The sequence below is a fragment of the Zootoca vivipara genome, chromosome 1 (assembly GCF_965207765.1).
Source record: "Zootoca vivipara chromosome 1, rZooViv2.hap1.1, whole genome shotgun sequence".
Lineage (NCBI taxonomy): Eukaryota > Metazoa > Chordata > Lepidosauria > Squamata > Lacertidae > Zootoca > Zootoca vivipara.
Window position 1 is genome coordinate 51460545 of NC_142582.1, and position 15908 is coordinate 51476452.

The 15908-nt window shown below is 44.9% G+C and overlaps 3 protein-coding genes across 7 annotated transcripts in view; 2 read left to right on the forward strand and 1 right to left on the reverse strand.

Annotated features, from left to right (window-relative positions):
* The window catches only part of LOC118090550 (unconventional myosin-X), a 56512-nt gene extending 53340 nt beyond the window's left edge, over positions 1–3172 (forward strand). Inside the window, exon 33 of one of the 2 annotated variants that reach the window (XM_088663209.1) lies at positions 362–3172. In XM_088663209.1, the coding sequence (XP_088519335.1) occupies positions 362–475 (114 nt within the window). In that variant the 3' untranslated portion in view covers positions 476–3172. The remainder of the gene's footprint in view (positions 1–361) is intronic. The other variant, XM_088663214.1, reaches the window with a different exon arrangement.
* Positions 2658–12635, reverse strand: AIP (AHR interacting HSP90 co-chaperone). The gene is made up of 6 exons (XM_035126470.3): positions 12475–12635; positions 9652–9831; positions 8422–8610; positions 7878–8054; positions 7354–7495; positions 2658–6859 (listed from the first exon to the last, which is right to left on the reverse strand). The coding sequence occupies exons 1-6, from the start codon at positions 12571–12573 to the stop codon at positions 6654–6656; spliced, it is 993 nt and encodes a 330-aa protein (XP_034982361.2). The 5' UTR covers positions 12574–12635; the 3' UTR covers positions 2658–6653.
* Positions 12636–14123: 1488 nt separating this feature from the next.
* LOC118090598 (glycine N-acyltransferase-like protein 3) overlaps positions 14124–15908 on the forward strand; it is a 7770-nt gene continuing 5985 nt past the window's right edge. The window contains exons 1-2 of one of the 4 annotated variants that reach the window (XM_088663302.1): positions 14124–14226; positions 15597–15702. The gene's annotated coding sequence lies outside the window, so the exon portion shown is untranslated. Of the gene's footprint in view, positions 14227–15354; positions 15703–15908 lie in introns of those variants that run through there. The other 3 variants (XM_035126498.3, XM_088663313.1, XM_035126488.3) reach the window with 3 other exon arrangements.

The window sequence follows — 15908 nt, forward strand, 5'->3', positions numbered from 1 at the left end:
CTGTTCCCTGAGCAAAGGGGGGGGGGAGCAAAGAAGAAGCCTGCATTTGACAGGTTTTTGGGGCTGCCTGTGCCTGTTCCTTGAGCGGAATTTAAACCCCACGTGCAAGCGGGGGTTGAATTTTGCTCGGGGAACAGGTGTGCACAGCCAAAGGAAGTCTTTTCAAATGCAGGCTTATTTCTTGCATTTCCCAAAGTGATAGTAACAGTAGGGGTTGGGAGAAAGAAAGGGGATACAGAAGACCCTTTGCAATTCCCCATTCCAGTTATATTCCATTGGCTTCTGGCCTCCATCAAAAATTGCTGCTACATAGCTGCTCAACGCATTAAGTGATCCTGACCATCTCCTCTTATCTTATTAGGTGGGAGAGATCATTAAAATCATGAAAGCCTACATCAACATGATTGTGAAGAAATGTTGTAGCATCAAATCGGCCACCAGCCTGGATAGTCGTGCGAGTATCTGGACGAGGTGATGAGGCCTGTGGCACTGCATTGAGCCCTTGAGGAAAGATACACACTGTGTCCCAGCCAGATTTGTAGCAAAAACCCTTTTTTGTAAGAAGGAAAAAACATCTCCCTTTTTTCCTTTGCTTTGAGAGAAGGAAAAAGGGACTGATGCAGAGCACCCACAGCTGCAGGGCTTGCTCTTTAACCAAAACCACAACCCCGACTACTCTGGCTAGCTACTCAAGGCAGCTAGAGACCAGGCTCCCTCTGGCCTCACTCTTGGAGTAAAGACCTTACTGCAGATGCAAAGTGAGACCACCAGAAGCAAATGTGGCTTACCTTTCTTGAAGAGATTGAGGCGTGGAAATATTTTGTGCAATAAAAGCAGCAGAAAGGCGGGTGGGTGGGGAGTCTCAATGTTGTGCTATGATGCACCAAGCAAGATTCCCACATGCGCAAGAGATAGAGGCTCCAGTTAATTTGGCAGCCAAGCTCTCCAATGGTAAAGACTAAACTAACCCTTTGGGGGGCTGATGTTTGCTCAGGGATGAGCTGCTACTACTGAATAGACTAGTATTGGAAGCCTCTCTGCTGCGTGGGGGTGGGGGGCAGGGCGGGTTGTGTTCTGTTATCAGTATTGCCATCCCCAAAGGTTTAAGGTTTAATTACTTCCAAATCACAGAGTTTTCAAAGCTACAATTGTTAAAAGGCTACCACTCTCTGTTTGACGTTAGTGGAGATCCTCACAGAGGCTTGTGACTCTTGAAACAGGATCCTTATGGAAACCACCAGCTGTGTGTAAAACGACACATATTTCTTCTGGTGCTGTTCTTCCAATCCCTTTGGAGAGAAGCTATTTCTCCTGGTGCATGTTTGGAGCGTTTGCCCCTCGGTAGTATTAAAAAAAAAACCCATTTCTCTGATGAGTCCAGGGGGTGAGATTTGTGGATAGATTTATGTGTATCCAGTTGCGAGAAGAACAGTCCTTTTTCCCTAATCACTTTAATGCTGCTTTCCCTTCCTTCCTGGAGTTTGGGCTGCTTTTATTCCTTATCCTTTCCTATAGGCTAGTTTTTATGCCACACAAAGCCTTGGGAGGCTACAGATAGTAAAACAGACTCAATGAATGGATTTCGAGAAGGTAAGAGGAAGGAACTGGTTGTGAAGGTGGCAGAGAAAAAACCCAACTAGAGTCAAGGTAACTGGGAACACAGAAGGCTGAAGGAATCCTCTGTGCTCGACGAGGTAGGGAAGGAACAGGGCATGGAGAGGAGTCAGAGGAGTTGGCTGTACATCTCTGAATCCCCACCTGTCAGAGGACTTGCCCCATTCCTCCTGAAGGCCTCCAGCATGCCAACCTGGGAAGAATGAGTTTATCCTGTAAGCTGCTGAAGCCCTAGGGCAGGGATGGGAGATCTGTGGCCCTCCAGATGTTCCTGGGCTACACTTTCCTTCATCCCTGCCCATGGGCTGTGCTAGCTGGAGCTTATGGAGGGGTTCGTCCACCTGGAGACCAACAAGTTTCCACTAGGCTAAGTGCCACATTGATCCATTGTGGTTGCTTAGAAAAGCCATGGACATAAGCCCTCCAAAGTTACTAGCTTGCAGTGGGTTGGCAGATGATAGATGAAAGGCAATTAGTGCAAGATATGTCTCTTTATCCTGCTTCTGCTAGCAGTAGAGGTGGATAAAGTATTGAAGTCCAGTCCCCAAAGTGTTCAAATCTTACTCTGCCCACCTCCTGCCTTCTGAGACATCTCTGGCCATTACACAGGTATTTGTAAGCATCTTTTCATAGCCTATGGGGCTAGGGATTTAATTTTTTAAAAAAGTAAAATACAGCCAAGATTCTCAGGACCCTGAATTCTTTGTTTACTATTCATTTCTGCATTCATGTAATTTGAGGGGAATTATATTCAACTATGCCTTCCTGTCTAAGCACAAAGGCAGCATTTCCCCCTATTCCAGGCTATTTTGGGGTTTCCCACTTACTTTTTCAGCTAGGCAAATCAAGCTGCCAATCTGCTCTAACCTACCAATGTTGAATTTCAAATATCTTGTCCAGCCCACTCAGTAAAACCCAAAGAATCTGGAACTTTTCCTCTACAAAGGATTGTCCAATCAGGGATCTTGTTTCCACACTCCCATCCCTTTGTCCCTGGGAATGCAAAGTAAGTCACACCTGTCTGAAGAAGCCATCCAGTGATGTAATTATAATTGCTTTCTTTTTTATTGAAGCGGAAACACAAAAGCCACAGTTCAGGGTTTAGCAGCCACCTCTTTTCTCCTGTAAGGTGCCCACCCAAATATCCTGTGCATGTTATGTAGTTACATCAGCCAGGCTGGACAGACTATCTCACCATTCTGTAGTTTTGAAAGAGAAACATTGCCTTAAGACACCAGACTAAGTCACATTGAGAGTTCTTACCTCTTTGTTTTGACCCTCACCAGGTTGCAAAGTGGAACAAAGACGACTAGTGAACTTGATATTCCCTATTTGGTCTGATACAAACTAGAACCTTCTTAGTACACCTTCCTGCTCCCCAGTCCTTAGCCCTGAACTACTGCTCTGTCCTGGCTCATGGGTTGCTGCAGGCAGCTTAAACCCAATTAGAAGTATAACTTCCATTAATTCTATTGCAGATTTTCCTTCTGCTCTTTTTGTTTGTTTAATTTGTAACTGGCTTTACAAGATGGAAGTTTAATAAATTATTGGATTGAAATTGTTTTCTTTGTTTCAGTACGTCACTCACAGCCTCACAAGACTTTTTTTTGTAGAATTCTTTCCCATTTTTTATTTTTTTCAAATTCCTTGGATTGTTTGTAACAGTCCATGCACGGGTGGAATGGACTTGCCATAGCAGGACTCCACCTTCCTCTCCTTCCCCCTGCAGTCTTCCCACAATTTTAGGAACCGTAGGGGCTGCAGAGGTGAGGAGAAAAAGGTGGAAGACCAGTTGCGCAAGCGGATGTAAACTTGCACAACAGTGGGTTCTGTCCATTAATAGTAACAGCAGATTTAAAAAAATCGAACAGAAAAAACTGCTGTGTGAGCAAAATCTAGTTTATGGGGATCCAACCCATGAGCTAAAGCTTTTCACATTTCAGAAGTGCTCTAGTCCTTCCTGGACTGCTTTATAAAATTTCTATCCCATCACTGAGGGGAGGGATTAGGCTACAGAAAATCAACTGAACAGGGTACAATAATTTTACTTACAAGGCTGTGCCTGTGTTGATTTCCTGAGCCAACTCCTTGGTAAAGCCATTGAACAGGAGAGTAGGTACACAGATGTTTCAACTTTCCTTCATACCAAATTATTTGTTTTCATTCTTGGAAGAAAAAATTGCAATTTTCCTTATTGACAGCAATTCAGAGATAAACAGGGGTTTATCTCTGTTTTCAACCTTGGCTTCTTTTCTAGTTTCCACCAGAACTGTCACCAAATTGCTTTTGAAAATGTTTAATTTTTATATAAACAAATACCATACACTTGAACCTGAAATATAGAAACACAATGATGATTTAAAAAAAAATTATTTCCCAAAGATTTTGTGTTAGCCAGGCTTGTCTTCTGCAACTGATTTGCACTAGCAGTACAGATACTTTGAAGGTGTAGCATGAGACTCAAAGTTGGCCAGCAAAGCCCTACCACCTCCAAATATAGATATGGCCCAGAAAAAAAGCAGTACAACCTTTGTAGCTCAAAGACAGACAACATACAATAATCTAACCATTAAAAAACCTAAGCAAAAACATTTTCTGGCAGTACTTTGTGGTAGAGAGAAAACTTTATTGTACAACTCTGAATTCTATACTGGTGGTTATTTAGATGACAGTTATTGAGCACAATCTACTGCCAAGTTCACCGGTGCAGGAGCCGCTGAACTGAATGGGAGCTGCACAGAAATAATAGATTGTGCCAACTGTGGCGTTCGATCCCACGTTCTCTGTTCACCCACTTTATCCCTAGGGGCATGTGCTAGGCTAAATATACATTGGGTAGCAAATTTTAAAGCCACAGAAGGATGAACAAAGTGTTCCTTTCTGCTTGGTTCATAACATTTCAATTTTGATTTGGTATGGTGTTTGGATGGTCAACCATTTTCTCTCCAAGTGCATGTAATATCAGGACAACAATGGGCTGCCCTCTGGAGTAGCCGTCGGAGTGTGCATGCACACAGTACTTTGAAAAAGCAAGGTGCCTTTTCCCCATGGGACACCTCAGTCTGCACTGTGTACAGATGTGTACTGAAGAGAGACAGCACAGACCAGCAAAACAGAATAAACTGATTTGCAAGTAAAGGTAACTGGGAAGATGTAAAAAAAAATTAAAATCATACATTATTATTGGCTCTGTAGATTTATTTGGTAGGAACACAAGTAATCCAATTTGAACTGGGTAGGTAAATGGTATCTCCCACTCTTAGGGCCAGTTTCACAGTCCAGGCAAAGACTGCAATCACACTTACCATACAAAAGGGAATCAAGGCATTATAAGAGCCCATTGTCCTGACAATTGTTCAGGTATGAACTCCACTGTTTCTGTACCCAAGATTGGCAATCCAAACATAAAACCCATTCTAATAAGCAAATAACCTTGGTGGGTTGGGGCAAAGATCCTTCCTCATGGAAGATTGCCCTGAACAAGTGTTCTTTGCATCCCAAGTCTTTCAGTGAATCTGACTGTCTTTGATTCAGTTTCTGAAATAATTAAAGAGAAAAAGTGTTTATGACAGCATGTTCACCCATCATCTTTTCCTACGCAGATGGAAGGGAAAAACACTCTCTGAGCCTTTGACATGATCCCCTTACCATTGGCTGCTACTATACTCACAGGGAAAGTTGGTGCTTATGAGGCACTGCCCTCCTGGTGTGCCCTTGGCCTTAGGTAAGTCACTGGCGCCAACAATTACCTGTGCCGCTTGATGTGGCTTAGACGTTTCAGAAGGTGGCAACAGCCACCCTTAATCAAAGTCACCCTTGGAGTTTCAGAATATGTTGCACAGTATATTGCTCAAATACTGTATATACATTCTAGCAGGGGCTGGTTGGCTGGCCTCGCCTTTTGCTGTTTGCTCCCAAGCCCCACCTCTCAGTGAAGGGAGGAAGGACTGAGGCCTGTTGCTGTGCTGCATCTGTTTGGAATATTTGCCACTGGAGGCATCAAGAAACAACATGCACAAGACTCCTCTCTCTCAGTCATGTACTAAAGGCCCAAAGAAACGAAGACTTCTTCATTTTAGCAGAAAAAAAATTGCAACTGCCTCCCTCCAACCAGCTCAAAGCACCAGGAAAAATATTGACAGCAGCTATTACATCAAGTAACAGGGAAGCTGGCATTCGGCAGAGCCTCCTAGATTGCAAAGCAGCACAGGGCATCACATGTCTATGGTTGACCTATCACACCACAACACACTTTAAAGAAGCCAAGAGTTTCCAACACAACAACCACAATGCAGTAGGTGCAGTCTCTTTTTTTCCTTTAAAAAGACCTGTTGGATGGAGCATCCAATGGTTTGGTTCCTTCTCTTACTCAGCAATACAGACACCACATAAGCTTCCCTCACAAAGGGAGATGGGGCAACCTCACCTTATAACCTGCACACTAGCCAGGATGGACTAAGTACAAGCGCAAACACATGCACTACTGCACACAGAGGGCATGGCAAGGAGGAATGGCGCTCAAAGGGAAAACTGATCACCTCCATACAACTCTCATCACAAATGGCCCATTCAGCCTGCTCTGCTCCCTAACAGCAGGAGGGGATGGCGGGATGAAGCCTTGGCCCACAACACAAAGCAAACCTCACAGTATCTCCTGGCAGCTCTCACACAAGCAAAGTTTCTCTCTTCATGAGCAACACAGGAAAAGGCACCGTGTGCAATGGAACAGGGTAAAGGGTCACTTGGAGCGATAACATAAGAGGCTCACACCTAATCTGGCAGACACATTCCTCTGGCCTGGGAAATCAGAAAGCCTTCCCTTCCCTCTCCCTCTTCCCTTTGGCAAATACTGCTATTTGCACAGAGGCAACATACTTTGCTGACAAGAAAGGGCGGCTTCCCCGATATCTGTGCAAAGGGGAGGGCCGCACTAGCCCTGAGCCAAGGAGTCAAATGGTCCATTGGCGCTGCCTGGCCCTAGAGCGCTGACAGCAAAGCCTCAGCTGTCCCAAGTGAGACAGCAGCAGGCGGCAACGTGGCTACTGGGAGAATATGCCTTTGAAACGGATCTTGTCCTCATCTTCTTTCTGACGTAAGCGGGCCTCCAGGCTACGCAGCTCCCGGGCGACCACAGGGCCCAACGACGGATCCAGCTGCAAGACCTTGGCAAAGTCAGCCTGTGCTTCGGTTGCATTCCAAACAGCAGCATGGGCCTTGGCTCGCTTGAAGTAGGCTTTGACGTTATCTGCGGGAAGATCCAGCACCTGAGTAATGCAGGCAGGCTCTGTACACTGACCAGGCCCACCCAGTGGTCTATTCCACTTTCAACCAGGGCACAATACAAAGCTCCCTCCTAAACCCCCATTAAATGAAAGGACTCACTTAATTATGTAAAATGACACATATCACACCTATCCCCCTAGGTGGTGCCCCAGGGTTCTCCCCTTCTCATTTTATCTTCACAACCCTGTGAGGTTGGATAGACTAGGAGACAGTGACTAGCATAGCACAAGGTCACCAGTGAGCTTCATGTCTGAGAGATTTGCACCCTGGTCTCCCAGGTCCTAGTCCAGCACGTTAACCACTATACCACGCTGGCTCTCTAAAACCATAGTAGGTCTCCTCTGCCCCCACATGCAGTCCCTCGCAACACAGATTAATCGAATCCCACAACTCCCTATTTTTAGAGCTGCTTCCCAGTCCCCACTAGGGCACGGTGTGGCCAGCAAAATGCCTTACCTTCATACTTGTTGAGAATAGAGGAGCAGTGATCCAGCACCTCGTAATACTCCTCGCTCAACAGCTTACACTGGCAGTAATTCAGCAGCAAAGGGGTGATTTGTTGGTCCAGCTGGATCCAGTCTGGGGATCCGGGCTGCTCCTGGGGTACAGGACAAGGAAAGTAGTGTGAGGCACAGCTGGAGGATTTCAAGGGTTCCCCTATCATATGAGAACAGAGGTGCCATGATGTCTGGGCAGCACAACCAAGGGCCCTGTTGACTGAAAAGGAGTGGCATCCTGGAAGCTCTGCCATCAGAGCAAACCTTATGGAATGAAACGCAGGGGAGGAACTGCGCTGGAAGCAGGGCTGCCCTTTATGCGGTGCAAACCCTGGCTATCAATCCACACCTGCCTCTGCAGCATGATGCAAGGGAAGTGGGATTCCTGCTACATCCGGAGCTGACACACCCACCCTCTTAGCCCAGATGTGTAGACAAAAGTGAAGTTGCACTAGGGTGTGAGGAAGACACGCCCTCAGTCACCTTCATCTGCAGGTTCTTGAGGCAAGCAATGGCATCGTAGTACTTGGCAGCTGCCTCCTGCACTTTGCCTTCCTTGTAGAGCTCATTGCCTTCCTGGTGGATCAGGGGCACGGCCTTCACTTTCTCGTCATCTGACATGGCCCAAGGATCTTGCCGGTATGTGCCAGGAACTTCCACCTAAGCGGGGCACAAAGGCAGCAGGCTGGGTTAGATAGCGGAGGCAATGTGAGCAATGTAAGAGCCCACCTGACTGTGTGCCTTCCGCATCCCAGGAAACAGGTAAGAAAAACACAGTCTTTGATGAGATTTATGAAACGGGGGGGAAGTGAGATAATAGGAGGGTTCTCAGTAGAGAAAAGCTAGCAATGTACTCAGCCAAGTAAATAAAAGTGGAGACCAAGACAGATCTGTTGAGAATCAGCTTTCTCCTCCCTTTTTGCACATCCATACACCCACATACAGGAAAAACTCCAAAATACACAAGAGAGCCATCACTCTCCTGATTCTGACTGTCCCAGAGGACCTCACCTTTCCTTCCCCTCACCTTGAGCATCTCAATGGCAAAGATGAGGGGCTGGGGGTTCTGCTGCAGCTCATCAAGGTCTGGGTAACCCAGGGAGTGATGCTCATGCATCTGAGCAATGCCACAGCAATGCCGTTGTCCCTCCAGTGGATCTTTCCCAGCCGCAATGTTCCTCAAGCTCTTTGACACCATTGGGTACAAGACCACATGCTGGAGAGAAAGGGAAAAAAAGATCAGGCATAGTCCTTGATAGGAGAGAAGAACCTCTCCCAGGGAATACCATCAGCCCAAAAGATACAAGATAAAAATTTTTGCATGTGCTGAAATGGTGTATTCTCTCCAAAAAAGAGCAAATCTGGCATTCCATCACCTGTGCCAGATCCAAATACTTAGTTGTGAGTTGTGGAAGGAGAATCCTGAAAGCTGCAGCCAAGGAAACTCCAATTCTGCATCAAGAAAGCATAATTATGTGTACAATATGTTAGGGAAACTACAGGTGCCAGGGTTAGGGAAGAGGCCTCTCCTGGCCTGGTATGTCTAAGCCACTTCCCACACTAGACCAAGCTAGCTTGCAGCAGAAGTGGGGATTCTGGGTTCAAGTTAAAAATAGTTATATAGAAAGAAGAGTACCTGGATGCCAAGATCCAAAATGGAGGCAAGTACTGTTTAGTGAGAGAACCCCAGCAGATTTAAAATAACAAAATATACAGCAAAGTAAAGTGTGGAAATATACTGTAAGTTGATGGACCTTCATAATACACCCTTCCAAGCTCCTTCCAAAGTTTTGCTGCTCCCCTAACATAAAAAAGACCACACATTGGGTAAGTTAAAAATGGTTTACTTACTTCAAATGGCTTCATAAAGTTGCACAGACAGTAAAAGTTGGCTAAGTTACAAAGTGGTTAAAGTTTCTAAATTATTGGTATAGGAACTCAAAAGAGTGGTTTGTGAGAGCCATGTGGTCTGAGCTCCTTACATGCTGAGCTTCTCAGGTAGATGTGCTAGAACAATAGGCTTGAAGACCTAAGGGGAAGTGACCTAACTAAGCCTGGCAGGACAGATTATTCATGCATTAATTAGATTTAAGAATGTTGGTTGTATGCTAGCTCAGTTGGTAGAGCATGAGACTCTTAATCTCAAGGTCATGAGTTTGAACCCCACTTCATGCATTGCAGGGGATTAGACTAGATGACCCTTGTGGTCCCTTCCAACTCAACAATTCTATGAGGCTGATTATCCCACAAGGATTACCTTTGTGTCACACAAGAACTCAGCCATCTCTCCCTCTCTCATGGTGTGCAGGATAGTCTCCCAAACGGGCAGCTTGAATTTCTTGCCAATGATGAGCTCCATGGGCTTCCCTCGGGTACGGCTGTCATCCAAGACTCGCTGGTCTGGACTGCAGAGCAGTGTGCGGTAGTGGAAGGTCACCTGAAGAGAAGGGGAAGCAGAGTGGTTGGATCAAGGGACTGACGTGGTATTACGCCAACTTCTAATACGATGATGAATAAAGCTTATAGCACAGTACATTGCCCTCACTGTATACAAGTGACAGAGTTAGTGCAATCAAGCTCAGAACAGAGTATGTAGAAATTTCAGCTTATTAGCTGCTCCATTCCATGCACTGTAGGAACTGGACCCTTTAGCATTTTGGTACCTACCCTATGAAGCTCCCTTTCATGACATCAAAAGCAGGCACCAACTCTTTCATCTTTTCGGTGCCTATCAAATAACCTTCCATTTCTACAATAAGCTTTTCAAATGGAATTCCACCCCCCCCCCCGTCTGTATCTGTCCTTGACGTACATGTACACACATACTCACACATATGGATGTTGCTAAATCACTTTGGGATTTTATATGGGAAGCATTAAATAAATACAAATTTGATTCTCAACATCCATTTAAATAACTGGTCAAATCAACCGCAACTAGATATAGAAAGTCCTAGCCCAGGGTTGTAAATAAGCCCAGAAAAGTTACCTAGCCTGCAAAAATGTTTATTAGCCAGCTGGGGGCTGGCAAAGAAAGACTGGAGAGTTGCAGTACCAAGTTGGATGCAGAGGAAGAAAGCACTCCATTCCCTCCTCTGCTAGCCCATTCACTCACCTACATGCAAGTCCCGGCCACCTATGGCTATGATTTAAACACAAGCCTGTACCTAACCAGCCCACTCACCGTACCATACTGCTATGCGGGTGGATTGAGCAGCAGGTCTCGCAAGTTACTGGGCCAGAAGAAACTGTTATTCACGCTGTAGGGGAATTATACAGCAAATAAAAATAACTTTTATAAATGTTTCTGCCCCCCAATTTCTCAGGCAGAGAATAAAGGGAGGGGAGTTACTGCATTAGTGTAAATGGAGGAAGGGGCTTCGGCATCTTAAAAACACAGATCTGCTACTAGTTGAAGGTGGCTTAGGTGATTTTTATCACAGGAAGCTACTTTATAGCAGATCAGACTATTTGCCCCCTAGTTTAGGGTTGCATGCTCTGACTAGCAGCAGCTGCTCAACAGGGTCTCGGGAAGAGGAGGTCCTTTCCTCTCCCTTCTTATCTGTTCCTTTTAATTGGAGATGCCTGGTACAGAACCTGCATTCAAAGCACCTGTTCTGCCACTCACCTATGGCCCTTCTTAAAGGAATAAAGGTTTCTCTCACACATACTACAACTGGGAGAAGCAACACATGTCAAGTGTTTTCCCTATCCAATTATGCAGATTAATCTGTAAACTTCACAGATGTGGCTTTATCCTATTTTAATGCACATATTCAGTTTACCAAGTTCTCACTGCAAATATGATCCTATTTTGAAGGTTGATGCTTTGGGGGAAGATCCTGGGTGCTTCATAGGCATTGTCAAAGTGCTTGAGGGAAGGTGCTGAACACAAAAGTGAATGACAAGCTCCTTATTGGCTGTCACTATTCCTGTTGCACCCCACGTGAAAAGATACAAATAGGAATTATTTAAACATGACACTGGATTCCAAGCTTCAAATCACCAACAGAAATCAGATCACGCTTCACCTGTAACTAGCAAAGAAGAGAGGAAGCTCTCTGTGCACCACACTTCGTCCACCCCCCAAAGGAAACTGAGGTGCATGTAGCCATGTTGTAGATGCACCCCCAAATATAAAACCCAGGAGCCGCAGCAATAGTAGCACCATCCCTTGACCCGGAAGCTGTAGTTAGTGCAAAATGCTGTGACACAATTACTGGCAGAAGTGAGGCCTTGTCGGCATATAACACCTGTGATGGTTGCAGCTTTGTAAGGTTTTACTATTAATGTAAAAAGCCCTTAACTTGGGGGGGGGGGCAATTTACTTACGAGATTGTGTTACCCTACATGTGCCCACTCATGTAGAATTGGCACTACTGCAGGTGCCACAAAATACTTGTTCTGCATTTGTTAGGACTTGTTTAGCGTGATAGGGCCTTCACTTTGGAACTCCCTGCCTATTGACATCAAGCAGGCACATACATTCACTGTTCTCTTGTCGGTGCCTTCTAAAAGCATTCCTGTTTAGATGAGCCTACCCAGATGCTTAGAAATTGAGACAATTTTAATGTTTTAGTATTTTAATGTGCATGTATTAATGTAGTTGGACACTTTTCTTGATTTTGCTGGTTTATCTTTTCTAAACACCTTTTTGTGTATGTGTGGTGGTTTTTAAAGGTTTTTTTAGTCAAGCAGTGTATAAATTTTATTAAATAAATAAGATTTTATTAAATAAATAAATAAATAAATAAATAAATAAAATAAATAAATAAATAAATAATCCCCCCCGGGATTAACCCGTCACATATTCGAAGTGGACTGGGAGCACAGCTCGCAAAATGCACATTTATGGGCGGGGTGGGGGAAGAACAAATCAGCCTCAAGTTAGCAAAATTCTGGATGTACTAATCCGTGGGTAACGAACTCAACTCGCAAACCCCGCACCCCACTGTCTTCCCTGCGCACGCGTATTTTAGCCTCCCCGTGCGTCATCGCCGCTCGCTTGTGCATGCGCGTTCCTCCGGCCCCGTTCCGTTATTTACCGGTACCTCAGCCCCGAGAAACCGCCCTCTCTCACCTTGGTACCATCTTGGTAATCTGGTAGGGGCCCTCGGCCTTCCTGCACCAACCGCTTCTGGATGCCATCCGCCCGGAGCTGCGCGACCTGGTCCGCCATGATGGCTCCTCGCCCGAGTTTTGCTTCGAGGCAACCTTCGTGCGTCTCCGTAGCCTACGGATGAGCCGCCGAAGCCCCCTTCGGCGGATGCCGGATGTCGTCGGTTATTTCCGTATCCGGCTTCGGACGCGTCTGGCGGCAGCCGAAGTCTTTCGGAAGGACTCGGGCTCAGCCTCGGCCCGCTATACTTATTGTAAACAGAGGGGCGGGCGGCGCTGCGTTGTGCGGATCTGGGCTCTCAACTCCTGTACCAAGTAGCGTCCTGAGCCCAGTATGCGCTTGCGCGTTTTTCTTTGCGCCCCTGTTGCGTCTCCCGAGTGCGGGGAGCTCCTTGCTTTCGTACAGGAGGTACGGAGCCTGCAAATAACGTAGTAGTTATTGCATATTAGCTAATCGGCTGTTGTAATGCAAAATATGTTAATACTGCCTACAGTGGGTATAGAACAGCAGAGCAACGTTGCACACAAAATCTCAACATGCTGTTAATACCAAGGTTACAGGTTTGAATGATCCCGGTATGGGTGCATATTCCTGCATTGCAGGAGACGACTACATGAACCATGGGGTCCCTTCCAACTCTGATTCTATTATTCTCTGCTGGGCTAAATGTAAAAAAGAAATGCCATAAAGTATCCTGTTTCTGCTCTAGGTCACTAATAATATTCCCTTTCTCTCTTTTAATTGCAAAAAAATCTAAAGGAAGAAGCCTTTCTCCCCATTCCCCAACATCAGTTTTCCTTCCTATTGGTTTGCTAATCCAGAAGTTCTTTTCAATGCTTAACTGACAGCTTAGGGAGCACCAGTTTAGAAATCACCATAATAGAATATAAATGTCTTGTTGAAACTTGTTTCTAATAGCCTTGCTGCTTTTCCTTCATCATTATGAACAGCTCAGTTATTATTTTCTAGCAATCATGGACTAGTGGAATTCATTTGACTTCCCTGGTGGTGCACTAGTTGCTGTATGGAGCACAAGAGTACCGTATTTCTAATCAAACTCGGTGGTTCCCTTGGGTTACACTCAAAGGATTGCAAAGCAAAACCATTATGCATTGATTGAGAATATGTGGGTTCTTTAAAGGTGTTAATAACCAGGAAATAGAGCAAGAAGGTATTTCTCTGAATTATGGGTGGGGAACCTGTTCCCGGCCAGATGTTATGGTATCCAGTTCTCATCAGCCACAGCTAGCATAGCCAATGGTCAATAAACTGAAAATGGAGGCACCATACATAGTTATGGAAAACCATCTGTTCCAAGACAGAGTTTGAGAAACTTGGACAAGCACCAGAATCTAAGAATGTTTATTTTCTTACGTTTGTTTTTCTACCAGATTTTTTTATTTTTTGCAAATGTTTCAATATGTTTTGTATTTGTAGTAGTTGGCATCTGTCTGACTCGGGAGATGGTGAAAGAGTGCACCTTCGGGAGTGAAGTGAAACCATTGAGAGTTACAGTACCCGCTGTGGCTGTAGAGACTGATACAGGAGAGACATGTTTTATTGCATCTGGTTTTGTTGCTACAGGGGCACCATGGCGTTTCTTCTCTCTGCACTCCACCCAGCAGTCATTTCTCCTCTGATCACTGTTATGGATGCACGACACGGCTGACTCAAGGCACTGCAATGATCTGCAAGGGATTCCCACATGGCAAGGTTAGTGTTTGTAATGCACAATTGGTCTGCTAGGAGGCCTAGTGCTGGAAGCCAGATCCCCATAGAGCACATCCTTGGAGATCCTGCCATCTTCCATTCTGTGGACATGACCAAGCCAGCATAGACTTTGCTGAGAAGAAGAGCCCCTTGCATTTTACAGCAAAGTTAATTAGTTTCACGTGTGCTTGGGCTGTAAATTGTTCAGAAATTTTGGAATAAGGTACAGTAATAGTTCTATTGGGAACTCAACTACAAGATGCTATACTACTGGAAGTGAAGTAAGTGCAGCCTGATCCCATAGGAGGACCCATGTAAATCAATGAGATGCACTTCCTAGTACAGAGCTTTCCAAACGGTGTGTCGTGACAGGTTAGTGTGTTGGCTGCAGCATGTAGGTGTGTCACGTGAACGTTCCCCACGATCTTCCTGGGGTTGGAAAGGGGTTAATTTATGTCTAAAAACTCTGTCACCACCAAAGTTTGGAAAGCGCCACCCTAGTAATTGCACTTCGGATTGCATCTTTACAATGCAATCCTAGATGCTCCATTGAGTTCAATGGAAATGACTCCCAGGTACGTGTGCCTAGGCTTTGTCAATTTCCTCACAATAGCAAGATTACAAATCAAAGGGTGGTGATTAAATTATGAGTGTCTGAGTGATTACAAAAACCATGGGAAGTGAGTGAACTAAAGTCAAAATGTAATTATGTAAGAATTTTGCATATTTACATTTTACATACTATATAGTAGGATTAATTGTGTATAAAATTGATCTTTTTATATATCCACACGGCTGATATTTTCACTAGATAGATGGATAGATATAATTCAAATATATTGTTGTGCACTTTTTAAAGCAAATAAGGGTCCTTCTGAGAAGGCCTTGCTAAACATGTATGACCTGTGTAGAACACCCCCCCCCCCCAACCTACATTGCATAATTTGCAGGCTTTGTTCTCTTTCTGATTTTGTCCTAGTCCTCGTTTGTCCTAGCTGGCTGCTGGCCATGAATTTCCCATTTCTCCAGCTACAATTTTTTCCTGCTTTGTTGTTTACATTCTCCTTCACCTTCTTAACTAGGATGTTAGGGATTTTTTTTAATAATTAACCAAAAAAACAAAACATGTTTGACAGGGACAGGATAACTGTTTCCAAGCTAGGTCAAACCATTTCCTCTGTGGGCTCAGAAAATGTGGGAATGAATCATTTGTCTGCTGCATGAGGACAATCTGGCCGAGGACTCTTCACCTTCTTGCTTCGCCCCTAACCGCCTCTGACTGTGCAGACTGACAAGAGGACTCTAGCCCTTTCCATTGTTCCAGGCAGGTAAGAGGCCCTGCTGAAGAGAATATTTCCTTCCCCTTTTGCAAGGTCCCCAGAACTGGATCCAGAAACGTCCTCATATCATTTTGCAGACGTTAAGTGCCCAATTAAGGAGGAGATGGGAGCACTACAGAGCTCCACACACCACGATTAGGTATTTTGGTGTTTTTAGTTCAGATCTAAGCTGCCTTTGTAGCACTGACAGCTGCTGCTTCTCTTGCTAGGTTTTAATATGATAAGTTATACTTCTGCTCTTTGATATAGTCAACAAGGTTGATTTCTGAATATCTGGGTCTTGCTTGGCCATTACAAAGAAATCTGATTGTGCCAAGGGTCCACATTGGAGTTAGAATCTTTTAT

Excerpts from the sequence above, each read along its gene's own strand:
- AIP (XM_035126470.3), bottom strand. The coding sequence starts at position 12,573 with ATGGCGGACCAGGTCGCGCAGCTCCGGGCGGATGGCATCCAGAAGCGG. Across the intron at positions 9,832-12,474 it reads ATTACCAAGATGGTACCAAG|GTGACCTTCCACTACCGCAC; the intron begins GTGAGAGAGGGC and ends CCTTCTCTTCAG. Across the intron at positions 6,860-7,353 it reads TATTCTCAACAAGTATGAAG|ATAACGTCAAAGCCTACTTC; the intron begins GTAAGGCATTTT and ends ATCTTCCCGCAG.